Source organism: Anoplophora glabripennis, unplaced genomic scaffold, assembly GCF_000390285.2.
Source record: "Anoplophora glabripennis isolate ALB-LARVAE unplaced genomic scaffold, Agla_2.0 scaffold9, whole genome shotgun sequence".
Taxonomy (NCBI): Eukaryota; Metazoa; Arthropoda; class Insecta; order Coleoptera; family Cerambycidae; genus Anoplophora; species Anoplophora glabripennis.
This window is the reverse complement of record NW_019416258.1, coordinates 2,492,909-2,508,846: the sequence shown is the minus strand read 5'-3', so window position 1 is coordinate 2,508,846 and position 15,938 is coordinate 2,492,909. Positions and strand designations below refer to the sequence as shown.

General features: G+C 34.5%; 1 protein-coding gene across 1 annotated transcript in view; it reads left to right on the top strand.

The window, feature by feature from the left end:
• The window catches only part of LOC108908956 (Down syndrome cell adhesion molecule-like protein Dscam2), a 306,735-nt gene that overhangs the window by 260,645 nt on the left and 30,152 nt on the right, over positions 1–15,938 (top strand). Inside the window, exon 20 of the mRNA XM_023457289.1 lies at positions 3,570–3,731. Within this exon, the coding sequence (XP_023313057.1) occupies positions 3,570–3,731 (162 nt within the window). The remainder of the gene's footprint in view (positions 1–3,569; positions 3,732–15,938) is intronic.

The following is a 15,938-nucleotide window of genomic DNA, read 5'->3' as shown; positions in this document are numbered from 1 at the left end:
GGCGATGTGATAGCTACGTTCGCTAACCCCAAACAGGACCTCCCCCCTCTTTCTTAGTTAGGATCAAGGTCAATTAGGGGTCAGATGGAGAAAAAGTGCATTAAATCTCGGAGTTTGGGTCTTTTGGGTCGTTGAGTCCGAATCGGCGGTTAGTTTGTCCCTATCAGGCCATTTTAAGGTTGTTTCAAGGTCGTTTCAAAGTCAAATTGCGAAAAAGCTGAGCAATCATGTCCAACCACCTGTTATACAGGACATTAAGGTCGCTGGGTTAGAATCCGAGGTTAGTTTGTCTGTATCAGGTCATTTAAAGGTCGTCTCAGGGTCATTTCAAGATCAAATAGAAAAGACCAAGCAATTAAGTCTAACCGCCAATAATATAGGTTTTTGGGATAGCTGAATTCGAGGTCACTCTTTCTGCATCAGGTCTTTCTGCATCAGGTCATTTAAGGGTTATTTCAAGGTCATTTAAAGGTCAAACCAAGAAAAACCCGAGAAATCGATTACTGTTTTTGAAGTTTCTGAGTTTGAATCCAAGGTCCGTTTATATGTATCAAATAGGGTTTAAGGTCATGCCAAGGTTGATTTAAAAATTACATTTTCTGGTAGGATTAGTGAGGGGCAATTTTGAACCTCCCTGTATATCACCGAATCTTGTTGCAAACAAAAACTGACTGACCATATTAACCTATACAGGGTGTTCCTAAATAAGTGTCGCAACGGAACACTGTAAATTCCTCTTGAAAAAAGAAACATTCTCTTCCTCTTCTATTTTTCTCTCCGGGCTTTCGTTTTCGAGATACACGGTGTCAAAACTTTCATTTTTTTTTTAAATTTTTTGCCAATATCTTAGGAACCGTTTGAACTGCAGGTCTGAGTTTTTGTACACGCATTACCACTATTAATAGCTACTTTTTTACACCCTTCTCGAATTCATTGAACTTGCCAGTGGTGGACATTTTAAGGTATCGTAAGGGTTTTTCCCCCATAACTTTTACGCCACTGGAAAAATTGACATTTGACAGCAAATTCTGAAGCGCCAATGAATTTTACACAAAAAGAGTTCTCTTGGTTCACTGCTCGAAAGTCAACCGTTTTCAAGAAAAATGACTTTTTATAAACAAAAACAAACATTTTGCTAACGTTTCGAAAATCTTTTGTAATTCAGAAGATAGATAGTAACAATTTTAACTAAATTTAACGACATTTGCAACAAGTAGCTATTAATAGTGGTAATGTGTGTACAAAAGCTCAGTCCTGTAGTTCAAACGGTTCCTAAGAAGGAGAGAAAAATGGAAGAGGAAAACAATCTCTTCAAACTCTTTTCAAGAGGAATTTACAGTTTTCCGTTGCGACACTTATTTAGGAACGCATATTACCACGAATCAAGCGATTAGACTAATTGCTTGGCTTTTCTCAATTTGACCTTGAAATGATCTTGAGACAACCTTCAAATAACCTGATACAGGCAAAGTAACCTCGGATTCGACCTCAGCGACCCCAAAATCCTGTTTAACATGTGGTCGGTTTTGATTGCTCGGCTTTTTCTCAATTTGACTTTCAACTGACCTTGAAACAACCTTAAAATGGGCTGATACAGACAAACTAACCTCCGATTCGTACTCACGGACTCAAAAAACCTAAACTCAGAAATCCTTTGATTTAATGCACTTTTTCTCAATCTGACCTCTAATTGACCTTGATCCTGACTAAGAAGGAGGGGGAAGGTCCCGTTTAGGGTGGAATCGATTAGTTATTGGATATAAATAATAAAAAAAAAATAGTTTCTTTTTTTGGCCATAAATCAAGGGGGCCGAAAACCGGCCTAATGGACCCTCCCCCTTTGCAATGTGTTGGAAACTGTCTTGAACGAACACAGAGACTTATGTTCGTTAGTTGTAGTGAACATGGCGAACATAGTGTCTCTATGGCTTATCATGAAACAATCCTAATATACAAGGTGTCCAAAAAAGATCCGAATCACCCCAATAACTTTTCAAGATTGAGGTCAAAAAAAAGTTTCAGATAAAAGTGGTAGGATATTAAAAAACCGATATACATATTGGGTGACCTTGAATTTGACCTTGGCTTTAAATTTCAAGGCCAAACCAAGGTCAACTTGAAAATATTATATGGAACATTCTACTTTTATGTCAGCAATCGATGGAGCGACGAGTTGTACGTTCAACAATGGGGTTACAAATTTTTTCCTTCATGTCCTTGCGGGTCATTTAGAGGTCAAACTTATGTTTCTCAGAGCAACTCAACACAATTGTTTAAAGCAAAATTTGAAGGATTTTAAATAACACGTTAGATGGTGATCTTGGATTTGACCTAGCAGCTGATTAGAATCAGTCCCCAGAATGGACCTTTCATCGAATTTTAATTATTACGCTAACGACGAGTTGTTGTCATCAAGACCATCCTGATGGTTTTCAGTTAAATATTTCTACTAAATTCTATTTTATATTCATTATTTTTGCGAAAAATGAGTTTGGCCTTCAAATGATCTACGGGAACATCCCAGAAAAATTCTTTGTTCCCAGATTTTGTCATTTGTCAAAATTTGGCGCTGTATTGGTTGGTATGAGTACCTATGAATTTTGAGCAGCTTTTAGTAGCTTATTTCATCCCTTCCTCACAGGATTGCACAATGCCTGGATGGATGGGGCGCTAAAACCGAGGTCTAAACCGGAAGCCATGCAATATGCTCGCAAAAAATTTTTTTAACGAAGTTTTGAATTATTAAGTACGGATTTATTGTTAAAATGTGTTTTTATGACAAACGGATGTTTTACTATTAATCAGCAGAGGCTTTATACAATGCAAAATGGTAATATTTGGCCAGGCTCCGTACCTGGTTAATGAATGGTAACGTATCAGGGTTGACGTTCGATCACATCCCTTGATGAATCCGCAAAGGTTCTATAGCGAAATCTGTCTTAAGTTTAGACAATTGGCCTTTCTGGACTCTACCATTTTTGGATTGTCGCCGATTGGAACTGATTATCGACTTGTAGTCTAAACGGGGTACTTTGGTTTTGCCTTGCGATTCCCCAGTTCGAATTCCGTGATATTCAGTTTCCGAAATTTGAAACTGAGGCGAATTTCCTATTTTGCAGCGCATCGTCGGTGGCTCCGATGAAATTATTTTCCGCACCACGCCTTTTGCTTCTCGTGGAGGGTAGCGTCACTACTTTATCCAGAAGATTTAAAAGTTGAGCGAAAATTTGCTTAGCACTTGGAATACGTCTTGATATCTTACAACTTTTAACTGAAATTTTTTTGATAGAACTAGAAAAGTTATCGGGGGTTTGGGTCTTTCTGGAACGTCCTGTATGTAATAAATATATAAAACATGGCGCTCTGTACGACTATAATCTACGTAATCATATTTGCTATCTTTCACCGCAAGCATAGCCAATAAAACGCTCTGTGTAGCTTTAGCACAGTGTTTGTTAAATTTAAATCATTTAATTTTACTAAGGTTTCTAAAACATTATGTAAATGAAAATAGCAACACAGACACGAAGTTTTTCTGGCATGACAAAACACAGTAACCCTGTTTGCAGTGGATATACTAACAACGGGCGAGGTGAAAAGAACGTCAAGTAGCGAAACGTACTTACATGGTCTTTACAAATTTACGAATTATTCCATAAAAGTGTTGGCCTATACTGGAGCGGGAGATGGGATCATGAGTCAGCCTTTGTTCTGCACTACGGAGGAAGACCGTAAGCATACTTTTTTTTTGCCTAAATATATGTTTCTTAATGGAAAGTAACCCGAAGGCTATATAGTTTTGATTTCTTATGCAAATGTTAATTTAATAAACACATAATCTCAATCTGTGCATCAATTAAGTAACAATTTGAATATCCTTACACATAATTCTTTATATTTCATACATTTCTAGGCCACCCGGCTTTTTAACATTTTATTAAATTGATACTAAATGGCTGCATTATGAATAAATAATATATTTTAGAATTACTTTTCATATTAATGTAATTTTAAGGATTTCGAGACGTAAATTAGAAATTTTTTAGTTTTTACTTAATTTCGCAACCTTTTAGAAGATCGAAGACCTTGATTAATTTAATTAAAGTGCTAATACACACACTTGCATAGAAATTTCGTACGTACTGCAATTTTAAGGTTACCAATGCCCCTGCCGTGAATTTTACTACCGTCCTACAGCACACCGCGTATGTATTGGGTGTTGCCTGACGCTATAAAACCGGATACAGTCCTGCAATATTTAAACTACTCTTATAAATATTTTACCAGTTTTAATAATATATATTTAAGAGATGTATTACGTAACGACATTATCCGAGTGTATATCTAAAGTTTTACTTGCTCTCACAGATATAATAACTTAATTGGTCGGAAGAAACGTAGAAACGCATTTAAGTTGTTGCTCCATCTGTTTGGAAATGTGTAATAAAATATTTTAATGTTAGTATTACATTTAAAAAAAGGAATATAATAGTTTGCCCAATAATTTTAGAAAACGCCGCTAAATTTTTCACAGATTCGTTTGTTAACTAGGAAGGATCAGATGAAACAATGATTTAGTTATATAAACGTGTCGAAACATGTGATTAATTAAAGTAAAATATTGGGTGTTTTACGTGTCTTAACAGATAATTATCTAACATGGAAGAAATTAATTAAGCCCGACATATTCGGACGGTTTGAGGGTTTATGAAATTATCGGTGTTAAAACTGCGTTTTTGCGGTACTTTCATTCCAGTTACGTAGGTAGGTTGTCTGTCTTCCGTCATAGCCCCACGAGGAGCGCCATGGTGCGGATTTTGCTCGGGTCTGATACCTTAGTGTCCGAAAATCACTGTCTTTACACTGCTTAGAAGCACTGTTGTGTACGGCCTCTCTAGAGCGCCAGTACGTAAACATGCTGAAAGCTTGAAAATATTGCAGCGTGTAGACCAGGAAATATAGGGGTATGGATGCATAATCTTTTGTGAGCAGATAGCAAAAATAGTGTAGAATAATATGTACCGTCAGAAAAAAAGTTACAGTCGAAAAACGCGAATTTCTAATATGTGATCAACTTTTAAACAATGTCGCCCGCCTTTTTCAGCGTATTCTACACTATTTTTACTATCTGCTCACAAAAAATCAGCCTAATTGATGAATTATGCATGAAATGGTCATTTCGGTTTAAAATATTTATTACTGCTTTTTAAAATAGTAATACGATATAGAAAATGCATTGGTTGAGATGCGAATTCTTAAAAGTCTGTCGAGTACACACTCTGGCCAGGCAACTGTGCTCTGGTTAAATAATTGCGGAAACCCAGAGTTCACATGCGGGCACGGTGGATTCCGGTAGGTGGCCTCAGGATTTTTATCAGTGAAAACAACGTTCTTGGCTAGTATAGTCGTCCCTGTGGAGTTGTAGGTCTGAAACTAAGTGGTGATAATACCGACCCTAAGGTCTTGTAGAAGTGTGAATTTGAAGTCATCTGGATGTTGAATTTTTCGCCATTTTTTGGAAAGTCGTCGACAACCTCGGGGAAGGAGTGGCACACGCTGTCATCGTCGCTCGGAAGGATGAAGGACGCTCGGTGGCGATCTTCTCATCTGGGTGATTCGGCGGTTGAAATTTAGAAACTTCGGTGAAAAATTTCGAAACATCGGTGATTTTTTATATTGAATGTTCTGGAGCGATTTGATGGCAATCGCGACGTCTGCGGAGCCTGACGAGAAATCTTGGAAAGATTGGTGAAAATTTTACTTGCGAGCGGAGCTGCTCTACGTTTTTTTGTAGAAATATTGCGGTTATTTAAATCGCCCTGCTTACTGCGACACTACCTTGTTCTGCAGTTTCTATAAAGAACTAACAAAACGACTTCGAACCACCTACTGTTGTTTGCCTTGACTGTTATCACAATCTAAGCACGCCTTTTGAACCTGTTCCTGATGTATAATATTTTTTTAATTGAAATGCATTTGTTTCGTGTCAAATCTAATCTGAAAAAAAGTAGGGAACTATTATCGTTAACAAAATTGTTTCCATACACATTTTTTATGAACTTTATAATTTCCTAGAATAAATCTTTTGAATGTGTGAACACTTGACAAAGAAATTAAAAGACATTGACTGTTTTTTGTTACACTTTCATTGCCGTGCGCAAATTGCAGAAATACCTCAGTCAAGGGTGTTGCCGAAACGAGAAAATTTAATATTCATAATTTAAATTCTTTAACATGTAGGTATGCGCTGTTATCAATCCAATTAAGTCCCCGCTCGAACAACTTATAACTGTTAATCGCCCCTTAAAGTGTACGCCCGTTGGCATTCAACAACGAGTTTCACTTAATTCGTATACAAGAATTTTGCTCTACTTAAACGAAATGATAAGATTACATCACGCCGGACAATTCTTTTGACAGAAAAACAAACGTGGTCACGGCTGAATTTTGTCGACTTATTTATTTTAAGTTGGTCTCCGTCCAGCTTTCACCGGGGCCTTGCTCGGATTTGTTTATCTTAACGCCGGTCCGCATCTCTCCCAGATATTTCTAATTTCTGCATTTCGGTCGCTTTCATTAAAATAAAAGCGCAACATTCGATGGGGTTCGAGAATGAAAGTTCGAGGTAAAAAGGAAAAAGTTAAAATAAATAAAAACAGATATCATTAAAATGATTGTTTATTAAAATTTTACTTTACTACCTCGCAAATATTCCGTTGACTGACAAAAAATAAATTTCACCTGCACATTTCATTTTGGAATTGCCTTTGAAATAAAAAGAACATTTGTATACAGGGCGTACAATGTAGAACTCGTTAAAGTAAGAAAATTTTCCAAGTAACTTTTCTCGAGAAATTTCAAAACCAACGGAAGTCGGACCTGCCTACGGATGTACAAAATTGTTAACACACTGAGGAAATGGGTTAATTGGTAGAAATCAAACTTATTAGAGCCAATTAAACCATTTAATTTGTATTTAGCCCGTTAAACATTTCGTTGAAGTTAATAAGACTGAGTTAACACATTCACACTTCTCGGCATACATGTACAGGCTGGTCCATTTTCGGTGGGATTTCAGGGTATCTCAGAAACTAGTAAAGATATGATAAATCTAACACCACGTTCTTGAGCTCGATTTTCATGGCAAACTCGACTGTCAAATCAGAAATTTGCTATCTTCATTTGTTTCTGAGTTACAGGGCGTTTCTCGTTGTTGTGACATTTTTGAGCTGTTAAATAAATTACAGTTAGAGTGAAAACTGCTCAAGACTAATTCTTTGGCGTAGAATTGAATGCCGGTATTAGATTTAGTAGGTCTTAAAATTCCGGAGTTATGACCCAAAGTTATATTTTTTTAAATGGAAATCGTAACTGACCATGGCTTAAAAAAATAAAGATTTTTTTTCGCTTTATAGCAATATATCACATGCTATAGTTATTTTTACAAACACAGGAGATACGGGGTGTTTTATATATAAATTCGATCCTACATTTTAATATGGCTAGCTAATGGCTAGCTATGAAAATACATACAAAACTATAATTCTTACTTTTACAAAATTCATATCTATTGTAAAAATATGACGTTTATTTAAAATATATATTACAGATAAGACAAGACAGGGTTTTCAAATTTTTATTCCACTTCAACTGAAGGTACAATATTAAACGTAAATTAAACAATAGTAAGTACCTACATCAATAAAAACTTTCAAAAATGATAGCTAAATGTTCAAATTGCCATACCTCAACTGTCGCACATTTCGTGCATCTTCTGGCGATGCTTCGGGTTCCATTCATTAAACGTATATTAATGTCTTTTAGAAAACCCCAAAGGAAAAAGTCCAACGGACTCAAATCAGGTAACCTAGTTGGCCATTTGATCGGTCCGTTTGTTCCTATCCACCTATCTCCTAAAATTTCGTTAGTATTATATTATCATACGATTTTTTTTTGTTGTGCATTTAAAATAAACGTAATCTTTTGTAAAAGTAAGAATTATAGTTTTATCTGTATTTTCATAGCCAGCCATATTAAAAAGGAAAAAATATATAATTTATATATAAAACACCCCATATCTCCTGTGTTTGTAAAAATAACTATCGTCATCTTCGTTATTTTAAATGGAACACCCTGTATATTATTGCAATTTTGGTTTTTACGTCAATTTTTAGGTAAACTTTCATAAAGGTTTCCTATTCTTAAAATTAACCGTTTTTGATGTATTTAATTTTTTTTCAAAAAAATTAAAAAAGCACTGCCTAATTCAAAGAGATGTGTATTGTACAGTAATAAAGTTAGAACGATAAAATTTATATGGGACATAACTAAAACCTAAGCTTTCCTGCCATAATTTCAAAATGACCTAATTTCATACAGGGTGGTAGAAATTTAATGCCGAATTTAGTCAACTTTAAACCATCTTAACTTATTTTTTTTTAATGGAATACCCTGTATATTTTTGCGCATCCTAATGAACAATATTGTTCTCTTTCCAATGGTATAATGGTTCCCTATACCTATCTTTTCTGGTTTTTAAGGTATTTACATTATTTCTTGCGAGGATGGCTGTGAAATTTTTAATAGAATCTCAAAACAAGCACCTAATTTGTCACCAGTTTATTGTTGTTAATTTAACACATACAGTGAATATTTACTTGAGTATTATTTATCGTTAAAGAATGGCAAACGTTAACATTTATTCAAATGCTGACATTCTAAATTTATTATTTATTCATGGAGTGTCACAAGACAAAAAAATAGGACTTGCAGGATATTTAATGAGAGATATCCTCAATATTTATGATACTCACAGGAATATACAGGGTGTCCTTGAAAAGGATGGACAACGCTTGACCACAGGTTCCTTGGATGAAAATAAGACTATTTAGCGTACCTAACAAAAGTGCACGCCTACTGAGATATAGCCTTCTAAATATAGAATAGATAACCTATTTTTTTCAAATAATTTGAAAACTATTTTTCTTAGAAACTTCAAATTTGGTACACTAATTTTTTTATATAAGGGCATGGTAAATAAAGAATTTGGAGAGAATACATATACAGGATGTTCTATTTCTAGTGCCTGTGCGCCACTGGCTATCCCGTAACTTTTTTGTGTGTATGCCAATGACGACAGAATTTATATTTTTAAAAATAAGCACTATTTTAGAAGATTCTTCTCTTACACTCTTACAAAATACTCTTACTCTTACAAAATTTCGATATCGTTTATGGATTTCGAGTAAAATTCGCATTTTTTATACATTAAATATAGACAAAAATTCCGATTTATAAAAAATAATTTATAACTACAGCCTCAAAGCAGGGAATAATAATGGAAAAACGTCACATTAAAAAAATAACTACACAATTTTGGTATTAGTATTATCAATCAATAAAATAAACACCACTAATATTTTAAATAAACAATATCAACTAATAATGTAAGAAAGGCAACATAACATTTTAAATAAACTGATATTTGTAATCACATTAAAATAATATTACAGTAAATGCTCAAAGTTACTTTCTTGTTCTTAAACGCAAACATTAGTTTTTCGAAAATTAGGAGTTATCCAATAATTGTGCATTACCTCTCATAACATTAATTTCATGTTGTATTCTTTTCCATATTCGTTTTCTGTATGAAAAATTATTTTAAACTGTGGTCCTCAACGCTCCCCAAATGAAATAATTACATGGGTTTAGGTCCGGGGATCGAGGTGGCCATTTTAAAGGGGCACTATTTCCTCTACCTATCCACCTGTTAGACCTTTAATAACCTGTAATACCTACCTGTATCCTGTAATACCTGTAACCTGTAATAACTGGTCTTTTAATACTCTATTAAAGGAACTTTTTGAAAGCCAACCTCTGCCGCTAAACGCTTTTTATTTACTTGAGGAATTTCTTCGATCCTTTCCAAAATTTGTTCCTCCAGCTGAATAATTCCGGCCGTACATTATCCACGATTTAATGTTACAGGTAAAAAACGTCCTGTTTCCCGAAGGTGTCTCTCCGCGTTAGCAAATATTTTGTGCTCTTCGATTAGGAAATCTTTCAGCATATGTTCGAACAGTAGCACAACAATTTCCTTCACAATGACCCAAAACTACTAACATTTCAGTTTGTTCAGCAAAAGTATAAATTGCAATAAAAAACAAAATAAGCTAAAATTAAATCACAGCTAGCTTGACACAGAACCTTTTAATTATTGTTATAAATTTGTTTGTCTGTTATATCTCGTACTCGTACTAGAATGTTTTATTTATCTTAAACTGATTTTAGATTATTTAATGTGTAAAAAATGCTTAAAATTTTACTCGCAATCCATAAACGATATCAAAATTTCGTAAGAGGCAAAAAATCTTCTAAAATAGTGATTGTTTTTAAAAATATAAATTCTGTCGTCATTGGCGTACAAAAAAGTTACGGGATAGCCAGTGGCGCACAGGCACAAGAAATAGAACATCCTGTATATGTATTCTCTCCAAATTCTATATTTACCTTGCCCTTATATAAAAAAATGAGTGTACCAAATTTGAAGTTTCTAAGAAAAATATTTTTCAAATTATTTGAAAAAAATAGGTTTTCTATTCTATATTTAGAAGGCTATATCTCAGTAGGCGTGCACTTTTGTATATAAAGTTAGGTCAAGCGTTGTCCATCCTTTCCAGGGACACCCTGTATACGAATTATTTCAGATGTCCTTAAGAATTCGATTTTACTTGAAAAATGTGTTGACTTTGTTGATTTCTACATAGCCTAAAACAATTAAATTTTAAATTATATTTAAATATTTTATTTCTAATTGACAATTAAAGTTTGGCCCAGTGGTTGAGTTACATCCTGTACACGTTGCTTTCAAATTTAGTTTCCTTTGCCAGTTCCAAATATTATTTATATTAACCTTGTCTCAAATATTCATATTATAAAAAAAATTTAAATTAGGTAAAGAGAATACATTTTGGTAAAAGTTTGGATTCCTAGTTTTTTTGTGAAAGAATTTCTTTTGTCAGCTTAATTAAAATATGGATAAGTGGCAATTTGCTTTTATCTCAAAGCGAATTATCTGTTAGGAATGTCGTTAAATATAAATTTAGAAAGTGATCTATCTAAATCCTTGTCGAACAATAACATAAACCAGCAGCCACTAACATTCTACAAAAACGGTATTGAATTTTAACAATGTTTTTACACAACCTTATTTAAATCTTAAAAACGATTAATTGAGTTACTCGAATTTTGCTTTTTTGTGGCATTCTCGGGACCTGAATAGGGAAACCGTATTTGCCACTGCTTTTAAGACATTTTATATAAATTTCTTGAAATGGAGAGTGGAATAATAATATGCTTTTTATTATCATTTCACTTTGTGCTTATTTCTATGTTGAGGAACGGAATAGCTTATTTTCTATTCATCCTTTTTTCGTGCTCATTAATTATAACTTTCCCTCATATGCAGACATTCATATAATTACATTTAATTTTTAATTTAATTTAACGACATTTAAAATGTTACTTAAATTAAAGCTCCATTAAAAAATATTTGTCGTTTCGCCTTAAAATTTAGTGGATGATTAGATTTATGAAGACACAACGTATGGTTTTCGTCCTCGAACGCCTTAAAAAGTGAATGTAGACGACTATTATATTCGTTTTCAGAAATTTGGTTTGTAAATAATAGAAAATATGCAGTAAATCCAACGCCAAGGTGACTAAAATTTTATATTTTTTTCACGGTTAATTTTAGTTTCGATAAAGCAGCTACTTTACGAATTATATTTTTGAATGTGTGACCACAAAATATAATTATAGTTTACAGTAAAACTTGTGGTTGTCTTACACTTTTGTAAGCCGGAAAAAAATTTATACCACAGGTTTACTCCCATTTTCGCAAGAAATCACGCGCCAAATCTCAATTCGACTCTACATCCTTCAAAATCGTATAAAAATAACCAGAGGATGGTCTTATTTCCTCAATCAGTTCTGCATCTGTTCTAACCATCGCGGTTTGGTGACATCACCTCTGACGGTGTGAAGACTACCAACTATCCTGTGGTTGCCGTTTGCATGAATGAATATCATTAGACAAGTTCAAAAAAAGTGTACAATGAAAAGTGAAATCCTCACCAATAATTTCATCACAACCGAGTTTTTTACGTAATACAAACATAAAAATAATATACCTAAGTGTGGCATTAAAATGATATTTTGCTTCATTTGGTACGGTTTGCTGTCGTATCACTAGTAAAGCATTTCTTTTTACAGTATGGTGGTCGGTCAGATTATTACCTAGATTTCTTATAGTACGGGGTGGCGGAGCAAAATGTTGCCGTGGTTTAAAGGTTAGAAAATCGCGAAATATATCAAGTCGATTTAAATTTTGTTCAAGTAAAAACTTGCATGGTTTCGAATTTCGGCTAAAGTGGTTTTATCGCTGTCTTTTAGGGTTTGCCTTGCGCTAGACCTAAGGTCTAGGCCGGGAGCAATGCGCTCGCAAAAAGTTTTGAACTTTTTAACAAACTTTCCATTTCTAGAAACTTGGGATTTATTGAAAAATATTTATTTACAACAAATGAGTATTACATTCTTAATTGATTATATACAGGGTGTTAAAAAAGTGTAGAATATTTCAAGAGGTAATAGTATGAACCAAAATAAGCAGAAAAGTCTTAATAAACATGGGTCCGCAAAGTAACGGTTGCGGAGATATGGACCACTATTCGTTTTTCAAACATTTTATTTTATTAGGAATAAACCGAGAAAGGAAGCTTTTAACAAACAAAAAACAAAGTTACAGAAGATGTTCAAAGTGCCCTCCGTCCATTTCCAAGCAGGCACGACATTTTCGTCTCAACGATATTCGAACTCTTTCGAAAACCCCTCCTTGGTTTGGATTTCTTGACACTTTTCATTAATCCGTAGCTGCAGCTCTTCCAGGCTATTTACAGGAGTACCATACACTAATGTCTTCAAATATCCCCAAACAAAGAAATCTAGAGGGTTCAGATCAGGCGATCCTGGAGGCCATAAAACAGGTCCGGCCCTTCCTACCCATCTATGTGGAAAAGTTTGGTGTAAATGCTCTCTAACGGCCATGGAAAAATGAGCTGGAGCTCCATCATGCTGGAACCACATTTGTTGCCTCTGCTTCAAAGGAATGTCTTCCAAAAACTCATACAGTGTGTTCTGCAGAAAGTTGAGGTAAGCAGCGCCTGTTAATCGGTTTGGTAAAACAACAGGACCTAGAAACCTGTCACCTACAATACCCATCCAAATGTTTAATGAAAAACGTGCCTGATGTCCAGATTCTATTAGAGCATGAGGATTTTCGTCGGCCCAAATATGCGTATTGTGAAAATTAAACACTCCATTTCTTGTGAACCCGGCCTCATCAGTAAAAAGAATGTTTGCAAGAAAACGAGGGTCTTCAGCATCATGACGTAGAAACCAGCGGCAAAAAACCAAACGTGCTTGATGATCATTTATTGGATTTAAGGCCTGTACTCGTTGCACATGGTATGGATAAAGCAGTTGCTCGTGAATGATTCTCCAAACAAGAAGACCACTAATTCCTACCTCGGCTGATATTCTCCGCACACTCGTACCTGGATTCTGCTCTACCAGTGCTAGAATTTCTTCTTCTGCTCTAGGAGTGGATACCGACCTTGGTCTTCCGGATAAATGGCACTGTTTGCTCAAGGAACCGGTATCACGCAATCTTTGGTGAATTCTTCCAAACATGCGTTGTGAAGGAATCTGGCGATTTGGATAAGCGTCAACATAAAGACGTTGCGCTTCGGTGGCGTTCCCATTAGCACGACCATACATGAAATGCATGTCTGTTAATTCTGCGTTAGAGTAACCAGCCATAGCGAAAGAAAACTTGTGCACTGAGAACAACTGTCAAATACGTACTGTTTATTTCACTAAACATCAACCAACTATTATAAAAAAATACACAACGTTTTTGCAAAATAAAAAAAGGTGCTAAAAAACATAAAACATTCCATATCTCCGCAACCGTTACTTTGCGGACCCATGTTTATTGCGACATTTCTGCTTATTTTGGTTCATACTATTACCTCCTTAAATATTTTACACTCTTTTTTTAACACCCTGTATAGGACAAATACTGGCAGATTACCATAGATCGTGAAATATATTAAGTTTAAGAGAAAAATTAAAAATTATTTCAAGTGGGCGAGATAACGCAGCGGCACAGTCTTTTATTATAAAACTGGGTAAAGCCATCAGGACCACAAGTCGTTTAATTTTTTAATTTACGAATTGACAGCTCGACTTCACTCTCCGTAAATAGCGAAATGTTTATGTTAGGCAAGTTAATATCTATTATTGGATTATTATTGATAGCAGAAGACACATTGGGCTGAAGAAAAACACTACTAAAATAATCACTGAATGCATTAACTATAGCTTGCGATTTGTTTAACTAAATTGTTGTATAGCATTCTACCAGAGATTCTCGTATGACCTCATTAAATTATTGACAAATGCTCAAAAAGTTTATGGGTTATTCTTTATTGAATTGCCGCATACGTAGTTTTTGTAGTTTCTAATGGCGAGTAATTTAGTGAGATATATTTTTTTAATAGCACGGAACCTTTTTTTAACTAGATCAAAACCGAAATTTATGGAAAAGGGCCATTGAACTGGACCACCGAAGTGCGGGGATTTTTTGGGCCGCTCGGTATGCGCGTATTTACTTGTGAAGCGTTTTTCCAAGTTCCAAGTTATGCCTCGTTAAGAAGTAAAATTTCGAGTTCCGTGTCTCCTCTTTTTATCCAGGACTCACTGGAACAATATTTCCATTTATGCATATTATTCAATAAAACCATGAATAATGATGTTTTCCTCGACGTTCCAGCGCTATGATTACAGTGGTACGTACTTTTAATTCATTAACCACAAGTTAGAACCAAAAATCTTCGACCATATAATTGGTAATCGCATTTTTTCAATTTGATAATTCGGTGGATACTATGAGCTATATATAATTTCGACACAAACTTCCTTGTACAAACGAGTTACATAAGTACGGTTAGTTTAGATTTCCTCCGATCAACCCATTTTGTACGTGATACTGCTAACTTTTTTTATACAAAACAAACAACGGAATCAAAATCATAAATATAGTATGTCCAACGACAAATTTACCGTTTCGATTACATCAAACTTACGTAATGGTTTTCATGGCAGACCTCAACATCGCTATTTTAAAGGTAGTGCTACATTTGGTGTATGCATGACATCAATATTCGACCCAAACTAGGTTACATAAGTTTAATTTAAATGTGCAATATTCCTAAAAAGAGTTCGAGCATATAATTGTCCGCCTGTCTTCCTGATCCTGTATACCAGAATTATACAGGGTGTTTCAGGATTAAGTCGACAAACTTTAAGGAGATATTCCTCATAAAAAAATAAGAAAAAAATCAAGTATAAATTTAGGACGTTAAAAATTTTAAAAAAAATCAATTTTTTGAATAACTTCTCAATGAAGAAGGATAGCCAAATTTTTTCATAGCAGTGGAAGTTCCGCAAGCAACCAGTGGCGGAGTTATGGGGACTCGTTAAATTATAAAAAAAATTAATACGGCCATACTGAAAATAAAAAATAATGCTGTTTTCAGATAGAACAGATTGTTGACAAAAAGTGTACATTCACTTTTTTTTCCTAACTCTTATAGTTTAATGGCAACATTGATTTTTCGGAAGGGTGCTTCTGGATTCTGTCGATAAACTTTAAAATGAACCTCAACAAAAATTTTCGAGTAGGCTGCTGTCAAGTAATGTTAATTTGACGTTTTAAATGTTATTTTGCGAATTGTTGCATAATTATCCATTAGATAAAGCGTTCAAACTAATAATAAAAATAAGTTTAATAATGCCGTCCATATTTTCGAACAATG